The sequence below is a fragment of the Mobula birostris genome, chromosome 6 (genome assembly GCF_030028105.1).
Source record: "Mobula birostris isolate sMobBir1 chromosome 6, sMobBir1.hap1, whole genome shotgun sequence".
Classification (NCBI taxonomy): domain Eukaryota; kingdom Metazoa; phylum Chordata; class Chondrichthyes; order Myliobatiformes; family Myliobatidae; genus Mobula; species Mobula birostris.
Genome location: NC_092375.1, coordinates 66,191,576 through 66,215,330, shown reverse-complemented (window position 1 = coordinate 66,215,330; position 23,755 = coordinate 66,191,576). Strand labels below are relative to the sequence as shown.

At 39.9% G+C, this 23,755-nt stretch overlaps 1 protein-coding gene across 12 annotated transcripts in view; it reads left to right on the top strand.

The window, feature by feature from the left end:
- dmd (dystrophin) overlaps positions 1-23,755 on the top strand; it is a 1,961,093-nt gene that overhangs the window by 984,748 nt on the left and 952,590 nt on the right. For all 12 annotated transcript variants that reach the window (XM_072260552.1, XM_072260560.1, XM_072260554.1 and 9 more), the window contains 3 exons: positions 518-655; positions 10,701-10,853; positions 12,986-13,168. In XM_072260552.1, the coding sequence (XP_072116653.1) occupies positions 518-655; positions 10,701-10,853; positions 12,986-13,168 (474 nt within the window). The remainder of the gene's footprint in view (positions 1-517; positions 656-10,700; positions 10,854-12,985; positions 13,169-23,755) is intronic.

Genomic DNA, 23,755 nt, shown 5'->3' with positions numbered 1-23,755 from the left:
TTCAGAAACACAATTCACTTGGAACTCTTTCACTGCATGGAAGGGAAACTGTCAACTATCCATCTGTGTGCAATTCGGATTTGCAATGCAAGGTTTTGTTTCAAATTATTCTGACATACATTTTTCCCTTTTATAAAAATGTCTGTGTTTATGTTGATGGATTTACAATGGATGTGTGAACAATAGTTATTAGTATTGATGGGACTCCTTTCTGTAAAAATTCAGCAGAAATGTATATGATGTCGACTGGGTCTAAATCCCCCAGTTGCGTTTTCTTTCTCTTCACTGACCATTAGTTCTGCAAACCTTATTTGACTTGAGACCACTGTTAGGGGTAATTGCAAATGGTATGTGGTTGTTTGGCACTTTGATCATGAGCATGCTGCAAACTACTTCACGCTGGCATGGGTATCAGTAATGCCTCTGAAAATGTAAAGTTAGCACTGCAGAACAATTTATGCTGTTCTTTCCACATTGTGGACAATTTGTTTCAAGCAATTCTTTATTAATGCTGCAGAGTGAAGACGATGAGAGAAAAATGAATGAACTGACAAAACGGGCAGATTTGTTGCAACAGGATATCTCAGATGAGAGAAAGCGAGAAGAAATTAAAAAGAAACAACGGATGCTGGAGGCTAAATTTAATATTCTCAAGGTATGATCATTTAAAAGTACATAAAACACCATCTGCATACTTACTTGGAAATGAAAGAACAACATCATGTGCCTATTTTCATATATCAGTGTCCTTAAATTCTGCTTCACTTTGTTTATGGGCTTCTCTTGGAATGCTCATTCCAGAATTGCATACTTTTTTGGGTCACGGTAAGTAACTGCAGATGGCCATTATAGATGAATTATTTGCTGCTAGCTGACAATAATCAAGTGCGATATAGTGCACCTATTTATCAAAATTGCAATTTTACCCAACAGTTCTGAAAAATACAATTGAACACAAATTTTAATATCTCAGTCCACGAATCAATTTATATGATATCAACTCAAAATAAAATTTATTATCAAAGTACATACAAGTTACCATATGTTACCTTGAAATTTTTTTTTGCAGGTATTTACAGGAAAACAAAGAAATACAATAGAATCTATGAGAAGTCATATATTAACAATTATTGACAAACCACCAATGTGCAAAGGAAGCCAGACTGAGCTAATAAAAAATAAAATATTACTAAGAACATGAGTTGCAAAGAGTCCTTGTCAGTGAGCCCACAAGTTATAGAATCAGTTCAGAGTTGTGAGTGAAGTTATTCATGCCACTTTGGGAGCCTGATGGTTGAAGGGCGATAATTGTTCCTGAACATGATAATGTGGGACCTCAGGCGCCTGTACATCTTGCTTGATGGTAGTAGTGAAAAGAGAGCATGACCTGGGTGGTGGGGTCTCTGATGATGGATGCTGCATTCTTGTGGCAGCACACCATGTAAATGTGCCCAATGATAGGGGGAACTTTGCCTGTGATGCTTTGGTCTGTATCCACCACTTTCTATAGACTATGCAATTCCTGGACTTTGATGGTTTCATTCCTGGCTGTGATGCAACCAGCTAGTATGTTCTGCACTGTTCATCTGTAGAAGTTTGTCAAAGTGTTAGATGACCTGCCAAATCTACACCAAATTCTAATAAAGTAGAGTTGCTGTTGTGACTTCTTTATGATGGTTCCAGGTCAGATCCTCTGATATGATAATGCCAAGCAATTTAAAGCTACTGACACGCTACACCTCCAGACTCCTAATGAGGAATGGCTTATGGACCTTTGGCTTCTTCCACCTGTAATCAATAATCAGCTCTTTTCTTTTGCTGGTGTTGAGTGGGAGGTTGTTGTTGTTGTTGTGGTGCCACCATTCAACCAGACTTTAAATCACCCTCCAATATGCTGATTCATCACCACCTTTAATTCAGTGAACAAACTTAAGTACAGCATTGGAGCCATGCAATCATGGGTATAAAGTGAGTAAAACAGGGGGGTAAGTACACAGCCTTGCAATGCTGATGGTGATTGTAGAGGAGGTGAGCTGTTGTTGCCAATCCATACTGACTGGTGTCTGCAAATAAGGAAATTGAGTATGCAGTTGCACAGAGGGGTATTGAATTCCAGGTCTTGGAGCTAAGCAATGAGTTTTTGAGGAGATGATAGTTTTGAAGGCTGAGCTGTGGTGTGCATATTCATAGTCCAGGTATTCCAGATCTGAGTGAAGGGCCAATGAAATGGCATCTGCTTTGTGACAGTAAGCAAATTGGAGTAGATCCAGACCACTCCTCAGGCAGGAGTTAATTTGCTCCATGACCAACCTCTTGAAGCATAACCTGCTCTTTTTGGGTACCTGTGTGATTGAAGCCTGCTTGAGCAGATTGGGTACCTCAGAGTGCCAAAGCGAGAGGTTGAAGATGTTCATAACACTCCAAGCAGGTGATTATCACAGGTCTTCAGTGCTTGGCCAAGTGGTCGAGTGTGTTCAGTCCTCTGGTGCTGCAGGTGATGTGCTGATGGTAATCAGACAGAAAGTTCTTCAAGCTAGCCTGATTGCAGTCCTTGGCAAGGATATCAGTGTAGGCTTTTTGTGTTTTTTTAATCATGGCAGTAAATACATTCAGTGTTTGCTTGACAACAGCCTTAAGCAGAAGGCAAACTGCAGTCAGGATTACAGAGTAGAACTCTTGGTAAGTAGATATGCAATATATTAAACTCATTGTACTTTGGTCACTAATAATACCAGCTTAATGTTTTACAAGCGACATGGCATAACTCTTACTGCTGCTGTGAAGTCTTACATTGACAATAATGGAGTGAAATATATAATAAAATCAGAAATGTATCTCGCATTTGAGAGTTCAGCAATTGCTCACAAGCATATTATATGAAGCCATTATATGAAAATATAGAAGAAAAAGGACTGCAATTTCTCTGTCCTGCATTCAGATTGCAATGAGGGAGTGATATATGTTCATATACGCCAGGTTGCATTAAAATTGTGTTGTGTGTTAATCTTTAAGTATATCATCCCCAGTTTTAGAGGCCATGATTAAGCCAGGGAGTGTAGAAATGACAGGGTGTTTTATTTCATCAAGTGAACACCCAGGTATTTACAGAACTGATGACATTGCAAATTTTCATCACAGTTGCATTTCCTTTTCGCCACATCTACATTTTTCCAGTTTGCTTCACTTGGATGCAGAAGGACCAAGTTTTGTTTAATATGCACAACTGAGCAATGATGAGTGATTATTGTAATTTTATTGCAAGTATTTAGCCATTAAGACCCGCCCCTTGATGCTGTGGCCCAGACAGAAATTTCATTTTCTCTATTTACAATGATGTTACCTGAATTAGGAGTACTTGCTCTAAGCACAAACTTGCATTGCTTTCTCTGGAACATCAGAAGCTTAGGAGTGACCTGACGTAAGTATACAGAACAATAAAGCGCATGGACATTTGACATTTCCACATGAGAGATTGTTCTTTCCCAGGATGGAAATGTCAAATACTAGAGAGCTTTATGTGAGAGTGGGGAAATTAGAAGGAAATAAGGTAGATAATCTTGTAACCCAACTGGAGATTGGCAGGTATGATGTTCTAGCCATCCTTGAGTTGTGGTTAAAAGAAATCATAGTTGAGAGTTTAACATCCGGGGATGCACATTGTATTGAAATGACATGCAGGTACACAGAGGGGGTTCTTTTGGTAAAAAGTGAAATCAGATCCTTAGAAAGAGGTGACATAGGATCTGAAGGTTTAGAATCCTTGTGAGTAGAGATAAGAAACTATGAGGGTAAAAAGACCCTGATGGCGAGTTACATACAGTCCTCTAAACAGTGGCCAGTATATCAGCTACGAATTACAATGGGAGATAGAAAAAGCATGTAAAAGGGGCAATGTTGCGATAATCATGGGGGGTTTCAATACACAGGTAGATTGGGAAGATCAGCTTGGTGCTAGATCCCCAGAGAGGGAATTTATAGAATGCCTACGAGATGGCTTTTTAGAGCAATTTGTGTTTGAGCCCATTAGGGGAGCAGCAGTTCTGGATTGGGTGTTTGCAATAACCCGGATTTGATTCAGGAGCTCAAGGTAAAGGAACCATTAGAAGTCAGTGATCATAATATGATAGAATTCACCCTGCAGTTTGAGAAAGAGAAGCTAAAATCGACGTATCTTTATTGCAGTAGTAAAGGGAATTACAGAGGCATGAGAGAGGAGTTGACCAAAGTTGACTGGAAGGAGAAACTGGAGAAACAGTGATTGCTGGTGTTTCTGAGGGAAAGTCGGAAGGCACAAAAAAGATGCATCCTAAAGATGAAGTAGTATTCTAAAGGGAGGATGAGGCAACTGTGGCTGACAAGGGAAATCAAAAACAGCATAAAAGCAAAAGAGAGGGCATATAATATTGCAAAAATTAGTGGGATGTAGAGAATTATGAAGCTTTCAAAAATTAATAGTAGGCAACTAAAAAAGCCATGAAGAGGGAAAGGATGAACTATGAAGATAAGCTAGCCAATAATGTAAAAGAGGATCTAAAGAGTTTTTCAAACATGTAAAGAGTAGTAGAGAGATGAGAGTGGGTATCTTATCTCTGGAAAATGACACTGGAAAGGTAGTAATGGGGAGGGGTAAAAGAAAGATAGACAAAGTTTATAAGAACTTTCATCATACTCCACTGTGGAAAACTCTAGCATAATGTCAGAAATGCCAGTGTATCAAGGAGCAGAAGTGAGTGTTGTTGCTGTTACTGAGGTGAAGGTGTTTGGGAAGCTGAAAATTCACTTGGACCAAATGGGCTGACCTCAGGCTTCTGAAAGAGGTAGCTGAAGAGATTGTGAATGATCCTTCAAGAATTACTAGGTTCTGGAATGGTTCTGGAGGACCAGAAAATCATAGATGTCACTCGGCCCTTTAAGAGGGGAGAAAGGCAGAAGAAAGGAAATTATATGTCTGTTAGTCTGACTTAATTGGTTGGAAAGATGTTGGAGACTATTATTAAGGATGAGGTTTCAGGGTGCTTGGAGGCACTTGATAAAATAGGCCAAAGTCAGCATGGTTTACTGAAGGAGAAAACTTGCCTGACAAATCTATTGGAATTCTTTGAGGAAGTAACAAGCAGGACAGACAAAGGTGAGTCAGTGGATGTTGTTTATTTGGATTTTCAGAAGGCCTTTGCAAAGTACCATACATGAGGTTGCTTAACAAGATAAGAGCTCATGTTATGACAGGAAAGGTATTAACATGGATAGAAGATTGGCAAATTGACAGGAAGCAAAGAGTGGGAATAAAGGGAGCCTTTTCTGGTTGGCTGCCAATGACTAGTGATGTGCCGCAGGATTTGGTGTTGGTGACCACTTCTCTTCATGTTTATAAACCAATAATTTAGATGTAGAAATTGATGGTTTTGTGGCCAAGTTTGTCAATAATACAGTGATAGGGTTAGCATTTATTTCGAGAGGACTAGGATACAAAAACAAGATGTAATGCTGAGGCTTTATTAGGCATTGGTCAGACTGCAGTTGGAATATTGTGAGTAGTTTTGGGCGCATTATCTAAGAAAATATGTGCTGGCATTGGAGAGGATCCAGAGGAGATTGACAGGAATGATCCCAGGAATGAATGGGTTAACATATGAGGAGCATTTGATGGCTCTGGGCCTGTACTCACTGGAGTTTAGCAGAATGAGGAGGAGGAGGGGGATCTCCTGAAACCTATTGAGTATTCAAAGGTCTGGATGGAGTGGATATGGTGAGGCTACTTCCTGTATTGGCGAGTTGAGGACCAGAAGGCACAACCTTAGAATTGAGGGACATCCATTCAGAACAGAGCTGAGGAAATATTTCTTTAGCCAGAGGATGCTGAATCTGTGGAATCCATTGCCAAAAACAGCTGTGCAGGGAGGTCATTGGGTATATTAGGAAAAGGTTGATAGGTTCTTGATTAATTAGGGCATCAAAGGTTACGGGGAGAAGGTAGGAGAATGGGGTTGAGAGGGATAATAAATCATCAAGGATGGAATGAGGAAGCAGACTCGATGGGTCGAATGGCATAATTCTACCCCTATGTCTTAAAGTCTTATGGAAGTCTGAGGCAAGTTTTTTTTGATGTGGAGCTTAGAACAGGATGCTGGGGAGGTGGTGGATTCAGGTATGATGGCAATGTTTAAGAGGCATTCAGACAGGTACATAAATAGACTGGGAATGGAGGGATATTAATCATGTTCAAGCATATGGGATTACTTTGGATCAGCATCATGACCAGCACAGACAAAGGGTCTGTTCTTGTGTTGTATTGTTCTGTGTTCCATGATATGATTAAGGGACATCTGCTACCTTCCCTTGATTCATCAGGTATCATTCATGGGCATAGAACTGGCAGTGATTTTGCAATACCCCATCCAGTGCTCAGGACCTCTTCCATTGGAAAGATCTTTATATTTCTGGATAGTGTACAATGCCCTCAAGGTATCCACAGTCATTACTATGAAACAAACTTATTAAAATTTCATAATTTCTTTTTTTGCAATACTTTTAATTTGGCAATCAGTCCAAAGGTTGTAATATCACAAGATCACAAGACAAAGGAGCAGAAGTGGGCCATTCGGCCCATCGAGTCTGCTCCGCCACTCCACCATGAGCTAAACTATTCTCCCATTTAGTTCCAGTTTCCGGCTACAAGACAGAAATATAGGCAGTGGAAATACGTTAAAGAAAAGAGGATCAGCAGAAAGCAGTAGGTAGGGACCCTTCAAGATCTTCTTCAGCATTAGCAAGGAGAGAGAGAGAGGCGAAACCTAGATCAGAAGGGGGTAGAGAGACATTTCTGAAATGAGCGTGCGAGTCAGTTGGGTGAGTGAGTCAAGTTGAACTGTGAGGTAGATAAAGGGGATCTCATTGGGAGGTTTTCTTGAGGGTCTGTCCTGCTGGTTCTTAGAAACTGAAGGAAAAGGCTCTTTGCAGTTTTGAAGTTGTTATTCTCTTTCACTGCTTGGTTTTGCAGAACTGGGAAACATTTTCCAGTAACAGCAGTGGTGTTTGCATTGGGTTTCTAAATCAAGCTCGGGATATAGATTTTAAAAATACAATTACTGCATTCATCAGCAAAAGGGACAAAGTAAATACTCAGGTTTTCAACCACCTCTCCTATCCCCCCCCCCCGACCCCATTCTCAAATTCTCAGTATCATTGTGAGGGCCTTGAGATGAAGGATAAAGCATGGAAATGTCTTTTTATTTAACGCTACTTTGTGAAAGCTCCATAGAAACCTTTGAAAAATGGGCAGAAATTGCAATGCCCAATTTCCTCTGTCTGAAGGAAAAAGGTTTAATTTTCTAATGTCTGTTGGGACCTCACTTTCTGGCAACATTTGCCAGAAGATTGCAGATTCACTGCTTATGACTTCCCCATCTGCTTCTTCCAAGTTGTAATAATAATAGCCACACTCATGAGGTTCCTATTAAATCAAAGTACAATACAGTTTTGTAGATGCTGGTTTGAATAGTGACAATGTTTGGTTTGTTTTTTATAGTGTTGCTTGCTGAATGCTTTCTCCTGTTGGAATGTGCATGGAAAAGGTTTTAATCTGCCTGATATTTTTAAAGGAACATGTATTTCTCTTTTTCACTTTCTTCCTAGTAATTTTGCCTGCTACACTTTTGCAAAAGTGAGAGTTAAACTTCCTCAGGTTTCTGTTAACACCTCTTCAGCAATTAAGTAATGACAGGGCAGTCCAAGTGACCTTTTCACTAACTTCTATCAGTGCTTTACAGGAAATACAGATGTGTAACTAACATACAAATTGGCAAAAAATTACAGGAAGATTGTACATGTCTGTTATTTGGAGCACAGCAGGCATTTCATGAGGCTTTTTTACATCATTGCCTCTTGTTAAGGCACAGCAGTGAATGCTAATGAGTCCTAAAATTCTTAAGTAATAGTCAATCATTTAACTGCTAAAATGACTAATTTCTAATCTGAAGCCTTTTGAACGAAGTACAGTATTCTTTGCTTTATAATTGATGATCAAACTGTTCTTTTAGATGATGGATGTTGATTGTATTTGATTCAGCAAATGCACTTTCAGAGCAAATTAACAAGAAATGCAATTACTGTATAGCTATTTTGCTGCCTGGGAAAAATACACACTCAGGACAACAAATACTTTTTTGGGTCTTTAATTCCTTTATCTGTTTTAGCTGTTTTAATGCAGAAAGAGGGTACCAAAATAGAAACAAAATGAATTTTTTAGAAACACCTAAGAAAACAGTTCCTGCTGTTATAATCTCAGCTTAATTTTGGTCCATACACTGGTGTATCAACTAGTTACGTATGCAGTATGAAATAAAACAAAATATACAAACCCAATTCGTTAGTGGCAGTTTTTGGCACACATGTGCTTAACTTCCAAACATATATAGTTTGACCCTGAAACGAGTTCTTACTCACGTTACCAGGGCGATAAGGAATTTTGCACAACAACGCTATGCAGCGCTGATGCCTTACTTGTGAAAATCTTTCCTCACCATATGACCGGTACCTGAAGTCCTTTCTGGAACACTGTAACTTCTTTCTACTCCACATGTGAGTTACGGTGTCACTGTTTTCTCTTAAAGGCACGGGCAGCTATTTTAGCATTGCCAGGGTGAATACATAAGTGCATTTTATCAATTAGAAAGTAATATTCACCAGTCACCTGGTTACAGCTGAATGAAATAAGCATAGGATTTAACACTTGCAACATTAATTTCTCACCTTTAAACTTGGCAAGAAGTAGTGCAGTGCTCTTGCATGGACCACTTGGATTCCTATTGCGACCTTTAAGGTCTTCATAGCAAGGTTAATGATTCACAGTTTACCGAATTTGCAGTTTGAAAGAAGCACTGGATATGTTTCAGTGGGAGTTCCTTATCATGATAGACGTTAGTGGAAAATATCACTAGCGTGGCCCTGTAATTGCCCTGTAGCTGCTGAAAAGACATTAACACACGCTTGAGGGGGTTTACCCCCTCACCTTTGCAAAAGTGTGGCATAGCAAAATTACCAGGGAGAAACTGAAAATGAAAAATGAATGTTCCTTTCAAAAACATTGGAGCAGATTAAACCCTTTTTCAGAGATATTCCAACAGAGAAAAGCATCCTGCAAGCAACACTCAGACAATAGTCAAGGCAACCTGCCTTTATGAAAATGTGAAATTGAACGCCTGGAGTATTTCCATTGCCTTTTTCTTGGAATGAATCTTCAGAGAGAGAAATAGAGCAGTTGGTTTAAACCTTAAATTATGCCGTAGCTGGAAGAGGTAATGGGCTCACATCAGAGTTAAAATTTGGATGAAAATCAGTCACTTTGCTTTGAACCAGTTTCAGCAGTAGTGGGATGAGAGGCAGATAGCCAGTCAGTCATTTAAATATTATAATGAGGCCACCTGTGATATCTTTCGGCCATTCTTTTTCTAGTGAATCTCATTTGAATTTTTTGAGTCTTAGTAAACGTGACAGTAATATGCAAGTGAGAATTTCAGGGTACATGTCTTAAATGGCCTTGTCTGTGGTTCACTAGTGATGTTCTTTCATCTAAGCTGTTTATTTCACATGACCACCAAATATATCCCTTGGCACCATTGAAGTTGTAACCCCCTTAGCGTCTAATAGGAAATGCCTTCTGCCATTAATATTATCTCTCATTGATGAAATCACACCAGCAGCTATACTTCAGTAGGAGTTTGAAGAAATTTGGTATGTTACCAAAGACTGGAGCAAACTTCTGCAGATGTACGTCAGGGATACTGCCCAGAGGCTCCAATGCACAAGGTTGAAAGAGGTTACAGAGTGTTGTAGACTCAGTCAGTTCTACCTTCCCCTTCATCAAGGACATCTTAAAAAGATAATGTCTCAAGAAGGCAGCATCTACCATTAATGGGGCTCACTATCCAGACTTGCTCTCTTCTTGTTACTACCATCAGGGAGGAGGTACAAGAGCCTGAAGACCCACATTCAGCATCTTAGGAACAGCTTCTTCTCTGCCATTGGATTTTTGAATGTCCAATAACACTACCTCAGTCTTCCTCTTTTGCACTATTGATTTATTTTTTGTAAACAATAATATCTTTCATGTGATGAAAAATGAACGTTCCTTTCAAAAAAATTGGAGCAGATTGGAACACATTTTTCAGTGATAATAAACCCGATTCTGATTCTAACCTTAAAGTTCAGTCTCCCTCTGTATATCTGCACTTCTTGCCTGAATACCACCCCAGAATCAGTATCAGATTTGTTATCTCTGACGTACAACATGAAATGTGTTGTTTTGCAGCAGCAGTACAGTGCACACAATCTTTCTGACTCCTCTAAAGAAGGTTCACTGTACTTCAGCGTTGTTAAGCAAGTTTCCCACTCAGCAGGGTTCTGCCTACCCCAGCTAAGTGCTGGCAAGATTGGGAAATTACTTCCCAAAAACCTCAAAGTGAGTCCTCCGTTCTCTGACCTTGCAGCTGTCAACTAGACAGAGCTCGCACTCAGACTTAAACCTGTCAAAACGGCTCTGGTGAAAGGTGAGTAATTTCAAATGCAATAGCAAAACCTTCAGAATGGAATTTTGCAGAGGAAAAAATGCTTTGAACAAGTTGTATGAGCTGTGGATCAGTGTTTCTGATCATTGGGCTTTTGTGTTTTGACTATCAAATAATGATTATTGACTGTTTCTGCAGGATTTAAGATCGATAAGAAGGAAAAAGGCTCTGGAGATCACTCCTGATTGGTATCAATACAAGAAGCAGGCTAACGACCTGTTGCAGTGGTTGGACGACATTGAGAAAAGGTTAGCCAATCTGCCAGAACCCAAAGATGACCAGAAGATGAAGGTAACATTCTTTTAGAAACAGGTGTTTGTATTTCTTCCTCCCAGTTTATATATAAAAACAATAGCCATTTTTAAGTAGATATGGAAGAACAATTAGTACAAGGCTGTGATTTGTGATGCAGTGTAGTTTATCAATATCTGCTGTGATTTGATGACAGCCAGTGTCCTTCAAATGCAGAGTGTTTCAATTTAAATTTTTGTCTTTGCTTGCAATTTTTATTACTGATACTGCTGTATTGCTTAAATGCCTATGTAAATAACAATTCACGTGATGAAGACTTTGAATCAGAACGTCAACTAATTTTTGAATTTAAGGATATTTCTAACAGGTGCTTCAGAAATGTGCACAGATGTTTAAGTTAAAATGAATTTTATTTTTATACCATGCTTAAAAATTGAAAATCACTTGACTCTCACTGGGTGCAGAGATTTCTATTACACTTGCACTTCTATTTTCTGATAACAAAATTAATTGGTATTTCTGTGAGCTTTTTAATTTGCAATCATTTATTACTGTAGACTCATCACTTTTCATTGGTAAAAAAAGTTTAGGAAAACAGTTTTGAAACAAGCATTTTACTGTCCAAGTACGAGTGTGTCCTTACCACGGTATCCTCTCTGTCACTTGTTTGCTCAGAGAATATTCACTGCTATCATTGCCACATCCCTGAGGATTTGTTTACATATTGCAAAATCAGCTTCTTTTATTATCCATAATTTTATTTGGCTTCTTTACTTCCTTTGTCATTTTTGACTGACAGGTTTAATGTAAACAGCCTATTTTAATAACCTGAGGCAAACATTTTTAAAATGTTATAAACAATAGCTGAGAGGGATGATGTGGAACATCCTAGAGATTGGATGCTTTTTAATTCTGCATTAAATTTAAAGGAATTATTTCAAATTTAAGGCAACATGTTTATAATTACAACGATAAAATTTCCCTATTTTTTCTAAATACTAATTTTGATGACACTATCCAGATTAGTAATTTTGAGATTTAGAAGACAACTGTCCTTTGTAAAGTTTAATAATTATAGATGAACTGGCAGTTGATGTTTAAAAAAAATCACAGAAGGTACTTTCAGCTGCCATGGAGTTAATATAAGCTTCTGGGAGAAAAAAAAACCTCAGATGTACCCACTTTTGACATATTGAGCTGAAGGTAATAGCCACATTTCATGGAACAAAGCAGCTGGTTAGTTTTAAAACGTAGGTGGGGGCCAGTAATGTAACACCACCACCACTACTCCCCAGATGCTTACAAATGAGCCAATCCTAGAGTTATACAGTACAGAAACAGGCCCTTCAGTGCATCACGTGATATGCCTATCTCCACTAATTCCATTTACCCTTATTAGGGCAGTAGTCCTACATGTCTTGCCTATGTAAATGATTGTCTAAATGTAATTGAAGCGTAATGGTTATATCCAATACTACCATCTCCTCTGGAAGCGCATTCCAGTTATCAGTTTCACTCTATATATAACAAAAAGTCTTCGGTCTCCTTTAAACATCCCTCATCTTGCCTGAAAAGTTTGCCCTCTTGTTTTTCATGGCCATACCAGGGGAAAATGTATTTGACTATCTACTTTATCTGTCAGCCGCCGTTGCTTCACGGAAAACAAGCACAGCCTATCCAATCTCTACCATTAACTAAATCCAGGTAGCAACCTGATGAATCCCTTGCACCCACATGCGTAGATGTAAATGTGTACTGAATATGACCTCTGCCAAGGCATTAATATGACATTTTTCAAGATGTCTGTTAATATGTTCATTCACTCACAAGCAAAATACTCCCATGTGAGAATTTGGGACGTTCAACTGCTAATTTAAAATCTCGCATTTTTATGGTTCACTGCACCATCTACTCTCACTTAGAAACTTTGACTTCTCAAATTAAGTTCTGTAGAGCTAGGTACAACTTAAGTTCAACACATTGGGAAAATCTGGGTATTTTGTTTTAGAAGTCTTGTTCATTAACTATTATAATCAATTACATGATAAAATTACATTGAGGAATAAGAACGCAAAAATGTGTTTATGTCAGTTTCATTGTTTCATTCTTCTTTGACAAGATGACACAAAAGCTAGCTAACTGCACTGGGACACTATGGTTTTGCTCACTAGGAGTTGGATGCTGAACTGGAAGAGAAGAGAGGAGACCTGAATGCACTGTACAGACAAGCACAGAGCCTGTCAAAGGAGGGAGCTGGCAAGGCACTGGAGCTTCAGCTGCTCCAGCTCAACAAACGCTGGAATCACATAGAGAGCAAATTTGCTCAGTTTCGAAGATTGAACTATGCACCAATTGTGAGTTTCTCAAAGCAAGCTTTAATCATTTGCTTGCACTGTTCTCTAAAATGGGCCCGTGTATAAAGAAAACATTATAAAAAATGGCTTTGTTGTATTTGCTTGGAAGCAAATACAGCCCTAAAACTTTCTGTCAGGTGCAAAAGTGATTTTTCTCCCCTTAAAAAAATCTATTTTATTGAAAGACTGAAAAGAAATCAATTATTCAGAAGCTAAAATATAAGTATGATATTTACTGGTGAAACACCAAAGTAAAATACATGATTCATTTTTAATTTGCGTCATCTCTCATGACATCCAAAATCAAAGCAGCGTGTTTGCAGACTGTCTTGATGCAGCATTCAGTGGCACAGTTAAACACTGGTCATTTCAAAGGTTCATTCCATGCAATTTTTTGTTTGGGTGAATGTTTTTATTTGGAATATAGAAATTACTGACAAGTTTGAAACTCTTGACAATTCTTTCCTTCCTTAAAGCACATGATGTTGACTTGCCTGCTTGGGTTTTTTCCCACAGTCTTGGGCCCTGGCCATTCACATGTGACATGACAAATCTGTCCAAATCAGGAGGAGCACCTCTGTATTTGAGTTGGGTGTTTGTTCCCTTTCTGACTTCCCTTGTTGATGTGTTAGTGAGTAATATTTGAGTACATGATGTTGAGAGTTGGAGAAAGTTTAAGCAAATAATATATTGATCTTTTTCATGTAAAATCTGTTTGAATGACCTTTCAACAAGAGTGAAGTCAAATAATCATGCTTCAAACTGTATTGTTGCTTAACTGGGCAACTTCAATTATTCAGTGCAAATTTCAGGTATGTTTTGGTTGGATTGGTTGAGTTCAACAATGCTGGGGAATCCTCCAAGTAGTTTCCCTGTCTGGCATTAAAATAAAGTCTCTATTCTCCATTATCAATGCATTTGATATGGAGTTGATACTGTACCATCCTCATTGAATTAACCAGGTGAGTTGTAGACGTCAAGCTGAATGTTATGGATGCTAAACTGATCCAGTGGAGCAGGTGATAAGTGAATGACAGAAGTGTTAATGTGGAGCAACATGATCTGCTCAGGAAGCTTCAGGTAGTTTTTTGGAATGGTCAAGGTTAAGCATTGCCTGAAAGGTCACTCAAGATGGTGCTGCTGAGCATCACTCAAGTAACATAAGTGGCGATTTCCTGGGTTTCACATCAGTTTCAGCCTCTGCTGTATCAGAATCAAAATTCAAGGTGCCTAATCTCTTTTTGAAAGTGGTGCCTGGAAATAAATATAACAGACATGTGTTCTAAAGAAGATTGGATCATATGAACACAAAATGTTGCCATAGCCCTTATTTCAGTGAAAAAAAATTGGTGAAACATTGCTTAATTTCTCATCCTTTGCCTTTTAGACAGCTGCAACTACATCTTTGTAACCTGGATGATGGAAGGCTGAGAAACACTTAATTTAAATTCCAGATTAAATTCATTAAGTTGCTTTATTTTATTGACGGCAAGAAAACATATGCTAACAATTATAAGCTTATAATGAATCAGTGAATTGCACAAACCTCTTTAAGACCAATAGTAGCAACCCACTTCACACTTTTGCCGAGGCTTTTCGTGAACTGTGTTCCGATCCACCTCTGATTCTGATCTCAGATGAAGAACTATATGTTCATTTAGCCATGTCTCAACCTGGATCCACCACCAGCTGATCTGTCCTGCTCACCCGTGCAACAAATGACTCATTTATGTTTAAACCTGATGTTTTCTTGGAAATTTAAGTCATAAGCAAATGAAACCTGCCATGTTCATTCTTCTGCTAATGTCGATCCAACTGATCCTCATCCCACCTCTTCAAAGAACGTGATCAGTAGATAAGTGAGAAAAATGAAGTTGCATCCCAGGGTACTTAAGGAGGTGGCTTTAGAAATCGTGGACGCATTGGTAATCATTTTCCAATGTTCTATAGATTCAGGATCAGTTCCTGTGGATTGGAGGGTGGCTAATGTTGTCCCTCTCTTCAAGAAGGGAGAAAGAGAGAAAATGGAATTATAGACCGGATAGCCTGATGTCAGTGGTGGGAAAGATGTTGGAGTCAATTATAAAAGATGAAATTACAACACACCTGGATAGCCGTAACAGGATCGGTCTGAGTCAGCATGGATTTACGAAGGGGAAATCGTGCTTGACTAATCTTCTGGAATTTTTTGAGTATGTAACTATGAAAATGGACAAGGGAGAGCCAGTGGATGTAGTGTACCTGGACTTTCAGAAAGCCTTTGATAAAGTCCCACATAGGAGATTAGTGGGCAAAATTAGGGCACATGGTATTGGGGGCAGAGTACTGACATGGATTGAAAATTAGCTGGCTGACAGAAAACTAAGAGTAGCGATTAACGGGTCCCTTTCGGAATGGCAGGCGGTGACCAGTGGGGTACCGCAGGGTTCAGTGCTGGGACCGCAGCTGTTTACAATATATATTAATGATTTAGATGAGGGAATTAAAAATAACATTAGCAAATTTGCCGATGACACAAAACTGGATGGCAGTGTAAAATGTGAGGAGGATGTTATGAGAATGCAGGGTGACTTGGACAGGCTGGGTGAGTGGGCAGATGCATGGCAGATGCAGTTTAATGTGGATAAATGTGAGGTTATCCACTTTGGTGGTAAGAACAGGAAGGCAGATTATTATCTAAATGGAGTCAAGTTCGGAAAAGGGGAAGCACAAGGAGATCTAGGTGTTCTTGTACATCAGTCACTGAAAGCAAGCATGCAAGTACAGCAGGCAGTGAAGAAATCTAATGGCATGTTGGCCTTCATAACAAGGGGAATTGAGTATAAGAGCAAAGAGGTCCTTCTGCAGCTGTACAGGGCCCTGGTGAGACCACACCTGGAGTACCGTGTGCAGTTTTGGTCTCCAAATTTGAGGAAGGACATTCTTGCTATTGAGGGAGTGCAGCGTAGGTTCACAAGGTTAATTCCCGGGATGGCGCGACTGTCATATGTGGAAAGATTGGAGCGACTGGGCTTGTATACTCTGGAATTTAGAAGGCTGAGAGGGGATCTTATTGAAACATACAAGATTATTAAGGGATTGGACACGCTGGAGGCAGGAAGCATGTTCCTGCTGATGGGTGAGTCCAGAACCAGGGGCCACAGTTTAAGAATAAGGGGTAAGCAATTTAGAACAGAGTTGAGGAAAAACTTTTTCACCCAGAGAGTGGTGGATATATGGAATGCTGTGCCCCAGAAGGCTGTGGAGGCCAAGTCTCTCGATGCTTTCAAGAAAGAGATGGGTAGAGCTCTTAAAGATAGTGGAATCAAAGGTTATGGGGATAAGGCAGGAACTGGATACTGATTGTGGATGATCAGCCATGATCACAGTGAATGGTGGTGCTGGCTCGAAGGACCGAATGGCCTACTCCTGCACCTATTGTCTATTGACTCATCTCCCATTCCATGTTTGTGACACTCCACTGAAATCTCTAATCTTAATTATTCAGGGCACTTGGTTTAGGGTCTGTTGAGTAATAGCCAAATCCTTGACCTGGATTTTTATTTTACAGGAAGGGCATTACCCTTGATTTATTCCTTAATCTCTTCATTGGGTGTCTCCACTGCTTAGCAATATGGTCTTCCATTATATTTGCCATTCCCATTGCAGTTTATATCTTCACACTACGTAAGAAACTGGCATATGGCTCCCAGTATAATCCCATCAATCCTAATTCTCCTGCTATTTTTCTGCAACCCACCTCCTCTCACATCCTGTTCAACATCCCCATTTCTCTTACTATTAACCTCTATACACAAAAGGGTAATTTAAAGTAGTTTCAATTTAAAGTGGCTGATTACCCTGCTAACCAGCATGTCTCTGGCATGTGGGAGGAAATCAGAGCACCTAGGGATGTGCAGTTTTCACAAAGAAAAACCCAAGGTCAGAATCAAACCTAGTTTGCTGGAGATACGAAGCAACAGCACTACCTGTTGAGCCACAGTATCACCCCAAACTTTGTCACAGTACTTACAGTTCTGCAGTAGGAGTTATTTATATTAGCTATGTCAGTTCTAAAGATATAGATTCTCTTAATCTATTTGCTATTGATACAGCAGTCCTATAAATTATAAGGAACACAGTTAAAAGATCATCTCAAATGAGTACTCCTCTAATTATCCCAAAAAGTAGTAAAGTGGACTTTCCAGTACATCAAATCTACACTCAATGTACCAAGTTCGGCTTGAGTCTCTAGTCAAACATCTTTCGTCATCATAAAGGCAACTGAGTTCCTACTTAGCTTTGCTTTGCAGAACTTTTAACTTAAACTGATCAAGTGGATTAGACTTTTAATGATGGGAAGTTTTCAAATGTATACAGTTTCAATGCCTGTCGACCCTGATGGCCATGCATAAATCTGTCTTTGAATCATGTTTAATTTCACCTGTCCCAGCAAATAAATGACATCTGGTTAGATTATTGAATCATCTGTGTGTAAATGGATACCATGTCTGTCAGCCACATTTAGAAATGCCCTCTCTATGACACCCCAGAGTTGTGAAAGATGCAAATACATGAGTTGCTCTGATTCCTCTGCAATATTGCAGGCCTCCACACCACCTCACCCCTACTCATCTGTGATTTATATCTTTATCTTTGTCAAGTTCAATAATCTTTTATAATTTGCCCTACACTTCCCCCACTTCCTCCAATAATGTTCAGTTCATGTCAAACTGTGCTCTCTGTATTTCATGCATTGTTCTGATCATTTATTATGTGTTTGTGCCTTCTCTGTATTGTCTCCCACATCAACACCTCAAAATTAATGATCTCCACAGATTTCTCATCCTACACCTTTCTTTCCCTCCTCCAACTCCTTCATTCATGTCTCATTCCTCATCCTCTCCCCCATTCCTTTTTCCTCACCCTGTCCCTTTCATGTATATATGTGTCTCCCTCCCACCCCTCTGCCTTTCTGTTATCTCTCCCAGTTTTTGCCTCAAGCTCAGCAGTTTTCTCAACGTTAGACTTAGCATGCATCCGATCTTTCTTGTACCCATTTCTCCCATAATTTCATCTTTTCTTGCTGGCATGGTTCTCAGAAAATGGAATTCCCTTCCCAAAAGCTTCTACCACACACTTCTACTTTTCTAAGACTTCCCAACATTTCATTTTTGTGACAAACTATCTGTTATCTTGGCACCCAATTCCCTCATAACTTTGGTGAAAGGCTTTGTTTTTTCCCCCCAAATAATGCAAATGAAGTTGCATTGAATTGTTGATATGTAAGCAAGGTTCCAGCACTTGTGGTAAATAAACTAAATCAAACTTAATTCTTACTACAAATAATACAATTAATAATGCTGAGGGTTGGTAAAGTAAAATACCTTTTATTGTGACTCTCCCTTGCTCCTACATATACTGTATATGAAAATATCAGGTACCTGCTGTTTTGAGATTTTTAGCCTCAAATTTGGAAGTGGGGAAGCCACTTAGTACAAGTGCAGATGTAATATATTCATTACACTAATTCAAAAGAAGCATTAACTAGACCTCACATTCCAGAGAAGTTGGCATTTTCCTTTGGCATTGTGATAGGATTAGACTTGACAAAAAAATCTGTGTAATAAGTATAAATATCATTAGAAACACTGTTAACTCAGGGCCAGATTCCATTCAGCATTTTGTACAAAACACAAAAACTAAGTTCAGGATGACATTTGAAACTAAGGTTCTCCATGCCTTCATTGGTGCATGTAAAACATATCATGCAATGAAGTGCCTATGAGGGTGGTGCGTTCTCCCAGTATTTGTGCTAATAATTATGCCTTCGTTGACATTATTATTTGCACTATTTGGTCATTATTTCTTTATAGGATGCTACTGTGTGCAGACTGGATGCACATTTCCAGCAGTGCCAATATTTCATAAGTTATTCCTTGAATAAGAGATGCTTAGGTGACAAAAGGGGCAAGCACTATTTTTCGTCCATTTACAAAATGGTGCAGGGATATTAATTTCAAAATATAATATCTTGTGTGATTTTCTGTTCAACATTAATAGGCTACTTACTGGAATGCAGTAATGGATATAGTAATATCTCGCAGTGTACCAAATATTTCAATTTTCATAGAAAGAACAAAAAAATTCTTGGCTATCTGTTTGAATGAAGATACTGTTCTGAGATGACCATCTGCTTTAATATACTTTACAATAAAAGATTAGTACTCTGATTTTCCACTCCAAGCAGTGACCAATTTTACATGAGTATCACTAAATTTGATTACATGGAAGATGAAATGGAACCATGCAGCTTTTATTTTACAGCAAACTGAGTTATACCACATCAGAGTTCAGTTTAATTGGGAAGACAGTGAAGTTCTTGTTACCTTATATTTTTAAAGAAATAATTTTATCAGAGCATTTAGTCATGTTGTACCAGCATTCCATTTAGTTGTTGTTTTAAAAATTAGAATCAGGTCTAATCTCACTGGCATGTCATGAAATTTGTTGTCTTTGCGGCAGCAGTACAATGTAATACATAATAATAGAGGGAAAAAAATGAATTACAGGAAATATATATATGTGTATATAAATAAAATACACTTCCTAAATAGTTAAATAATTAGTGCAAAAATAAAAATTTAAAAAAAGAAAAAGTGGTGAGGTTGTGTTCATGGATTTCAATGTCCATTCAGAAATCAGAGGGCAGAAGGGGGAAGCTGTTCCTGAATCATTGAGTGGGTGCCTTCAGGCTTCTGCATCTCCGTCCTGATGGTTGCAATGAGAACAAGGCATGTCCTGGGTGGTGGGGGTCCTTAATGATGGATGCCGCCTTTCTGAGGCATCGCTCCTTGAAGATGTCCAGGATACGATGAAGGCCATTGCCCATGATAGAGCTGACTAAGTGTACATCTCTCTGCAGCTTATTTTGATCCATGCAGTAGCCCCTCCACTCGCCCAAACATATACCAGACGGTGATGCAACGATTTAGAATGCTCTCCACGGTATATTTGTAGAAATTTGTGAGTGTCTGGTGACATAACAAATCTTCTTATACTCCTAATGAAATATAGCCACAAAATAAATTGTTTTCTGGAAAAAGTCATATATGGATTAAAAATAAAGTTAAACTGACAATTTTTAATCAGTTATGATTTATAGGTTGGTAAGGAATGTATAAGGAATGTACAGGTATAATGGAAGTGAAGGGAAAGCGTAATATTTGAAATCGTGGCGTATTTTTGTTGTGAATTTTGAAGAAATGAGGGAAAATGATTTTAGACATTGAACTTCATGATTAGCTCATTACAGTGCTCTAAAGTGTCAGTTCTGCTCTGCCCTGCTTCCCCCACCTGCTTCATCTGGCAGTGAAGTGTTGGTCCATTCCTTCTACCAAGGGAGTCTCTATCTTTGCACAATGGCAAGTCTAATCATCTGGCTGTACTTGTAATCATAGCACGTAAACTGACACTGAGGACTGCAGCACTAGTGCTGAGGACCATGAAGGTCTGGGTGAATATGTCACCAACTTCATCAAGATCTGCCTGGATGAGTATCTGCTTTAAGAACATACCAAGTCTTTCCAAACCAGAAGCCCTTGGTGAACAGTCTGCTGAGGGCTAAATATATGATGTTCAAGACAGTCAATCCTCCTTTCCTCCTTTCCTCGGTCGCTTTCCCCTTTCTTTCCTCCTCCTTCTTGCCTTCCTTTCCTCTGCTCCATCTGTCCATTCCTACCTTGCTACTCTGTTGCACAGTTAGAGCAGTGGGGATGCCAGGCAGGATAGTGTCATGCTTCTCTTGTGGGATATGGAAAGGCAGGGACTGCCTCCAGGGAAGTGAGAACTTATACAGGTGGGATGTTTTTCGCTTGAACTGGAGAGGAAATAATACTCTTGTGGGAAGGTTTGCTAGTACTGCATGGGAGGGGTTAGGGATTTGAAAATGGAATTGCAAGTGAATGAGAACCAGAGAGCCAGATAGTGGAGTGGTTGTGGGGGAAGATGTCGTTAAGCCTACAAACAAAGTCAGGAATCGAAAGATTGTGCATGGTGAGACTAATATTCTGAGTTCTGTATATTTCAATGCAAAGAGTATTGCAGGAAAAGCAGGTGAGCTGAGGGCATGGATCAATTCAAGATTCAAAGATTCAAAAAACTTTATTGTCATTCTAACCGTACATCAGCTCTGCAGGGCAGAATGAGACAGCGTTTCCCAGGAGCAGTGCAATCATAACATAACAAACGCAACTCTAAATAATAAACATAACAATAAATAGTAAAACACCACAGCCACATGTCAGTTAAAATCAAGTTACAAGTGTCCAGTGCAAGTTAAAAGTGTCCAAAGCAGAGTCAGGTAGAGCAGCTATTTAGCAGTCTGACTGCCTGTGGGAGAAAACTGTTTAGTAGCCTTGTAGTTTTAGTTTTGATGCTCCTGTAACGTTTACCTGATGGCAGAAGAACAAACAGTTCATGGAGAGGGTGTGAAGGGTCCTTAATGATGTACCGTATCTTCTGGAGGCATCGACTCTGAAAGAGGTCTTGGACAGAAGGTAGGGAGACCCCAATAACCTTCTCTGCTCCCTCTGCAAGGCTTTTTTGTCGACAGCACTGCAACTGGAGTACCAGGTTGTGATGCAAATGGTCAGCACACTCTCAACCGTGCCGCTGTAGAATGTAGTTAAGATGTTAGTGGGGAGTGATGCTTGTTTAAGGTTCCTCAGAAAGTGCAATCTCTGCTGGTCCCTTTTCACAATCCCAGTGGTGTTCCTGGACCAAATGAGATTGTACAAGATCTGCACCCCAAGGAACTTGATGTTTTCCACTCTCTCCACTGTGGAGCCGCTGATGCTGAGGGGTGTGTGCTCAGGCTGAGACCATCTGAAATCGACGATCATCTCCTTGGTTTTGGTGACATTAAGCGTCAAGTTGTTATCACTGCACCAGCTCTCTAGGTGTTTGACCTCCTTCCTGTGCATAGTTTCATCATTTTTGCTGATGAGCCCCACCTCTGTGGTATCATCAGCAAATTTAATGATCAGGTTCTCCTTGAATCTGGTTGCAGAGTCATGTGTTAGCAGTGTAAACAGCAATGGGCTAAGCACACAGCCTTGTGGGGATCCAGTGCTCAGTGTGATGGAGTCAGAGATGTTCCTGCCAACACGGACTGACTGTGGTCTCTCTGTCAAGAAATCCAGAATCCAGCGACACATGGCAGTGTTAAGGCCAAGCAGCGACAGTTTTTCCACTAGTCTCTGCAGGATGATGGTATTGAATGCTGAACTGAAATCAATGTACAGGATTCTGGCATAAGTGTCCTTGTTGTCCAAGTGAGAGAGAACTGTGTGCAGTGTGGTGGGTATTGCGTCCTCCGTAGAGCGATTTGGACCATAAGCAAACTGTAGAGGATCCAGCGATGAGGGGAGGCTGGCTGTGATATGAGGCTTGACAAGCCGTCCAGTATGTGGAATTATGACCATAAGACATAGAAGCAGGATTAGGCCATTCAGCCCATCAAGTCTGCTCTGCCATTGCATCATGGATGATCCCGGAACCCACTAAACCCCATACACCTGCCTTCTCACCATATCCTTTGACGCCCTGACCCATGAGGAAACTGTCAACTTGTGCCTTAAATCTACTCACAGACTTGGCCTCCACCACAGTCTGTGGCAGAGCAATCCACAGATTCACTATTCTCTGGCTAAAAAAATTCTCCTTACCTCTGTTCTAAAAGGTCGCCCCTCAATTTTGAGGCTGTGCCCTCTAGTTCTGGACACCTCTACCATGGAAAACATCCACTCCACATCCACCCTATCTAATCCTTTCTTTCTTTGTTTTGCATGTGCCTGCGTGTGTGCGCGTCTGTGCGTGTGCGTGCTTGCGCGTCTGTGCGTGTGTGCGTGTCCGTGCATGCGTCCATGATGATGTCTTTTTCATGGCTTTTACAAGGTGCGGAGCGAGAGAGGGACTGTGTGGCACCCCACTCCTCATGCAGACATTTCACAGTATTTTTCCTTTTGTTTTATGAGGTCAAGTTGCGATCTCGACACTCAACCCGGCCTGGATGGAAAGCGTGCTCGGGCTATCTAGTCCTTTTAACATTTGGTAGGTCTCAATGAGATTCCACCCCCCCCCCCACATTCTTCTAAATTCTAGTGAGTACAGGCCCAAAGCTGCCAAATGCTCCTCATATGTTAACCCCTTCATTCCTGGAATCATTCCCATGAACCTCCTCTGGTCGCTCTTCAATGACAACACGTCCTTCTGAGATATGGGGCCCAAAACTGTTGACAATGCTCCAAGTGTGGCCTGACTATTGTCTTATAAATGCTTAGCATTATCTCCTTGCATTTATATTCTATTCCCCTTGAAATAAATGCCAACATTACATTTTCCTGAAAGCAGGAGGGCAGGATGGGAAGCTCAATGTTCCAGGGTTCCGTTGCTTTAGAGGTGATAGAGTGGGAGAGATCAAATGGGGGGAGGGGTAGCATTACTGATCAGGGAAAATGTCATGGCAGTGCTCAGACAGGACAAACTGGAAAGCATGTCCACTGAGCTCTATATTGGTGAAAATAAGGATTAAGAAAGGAATGACCA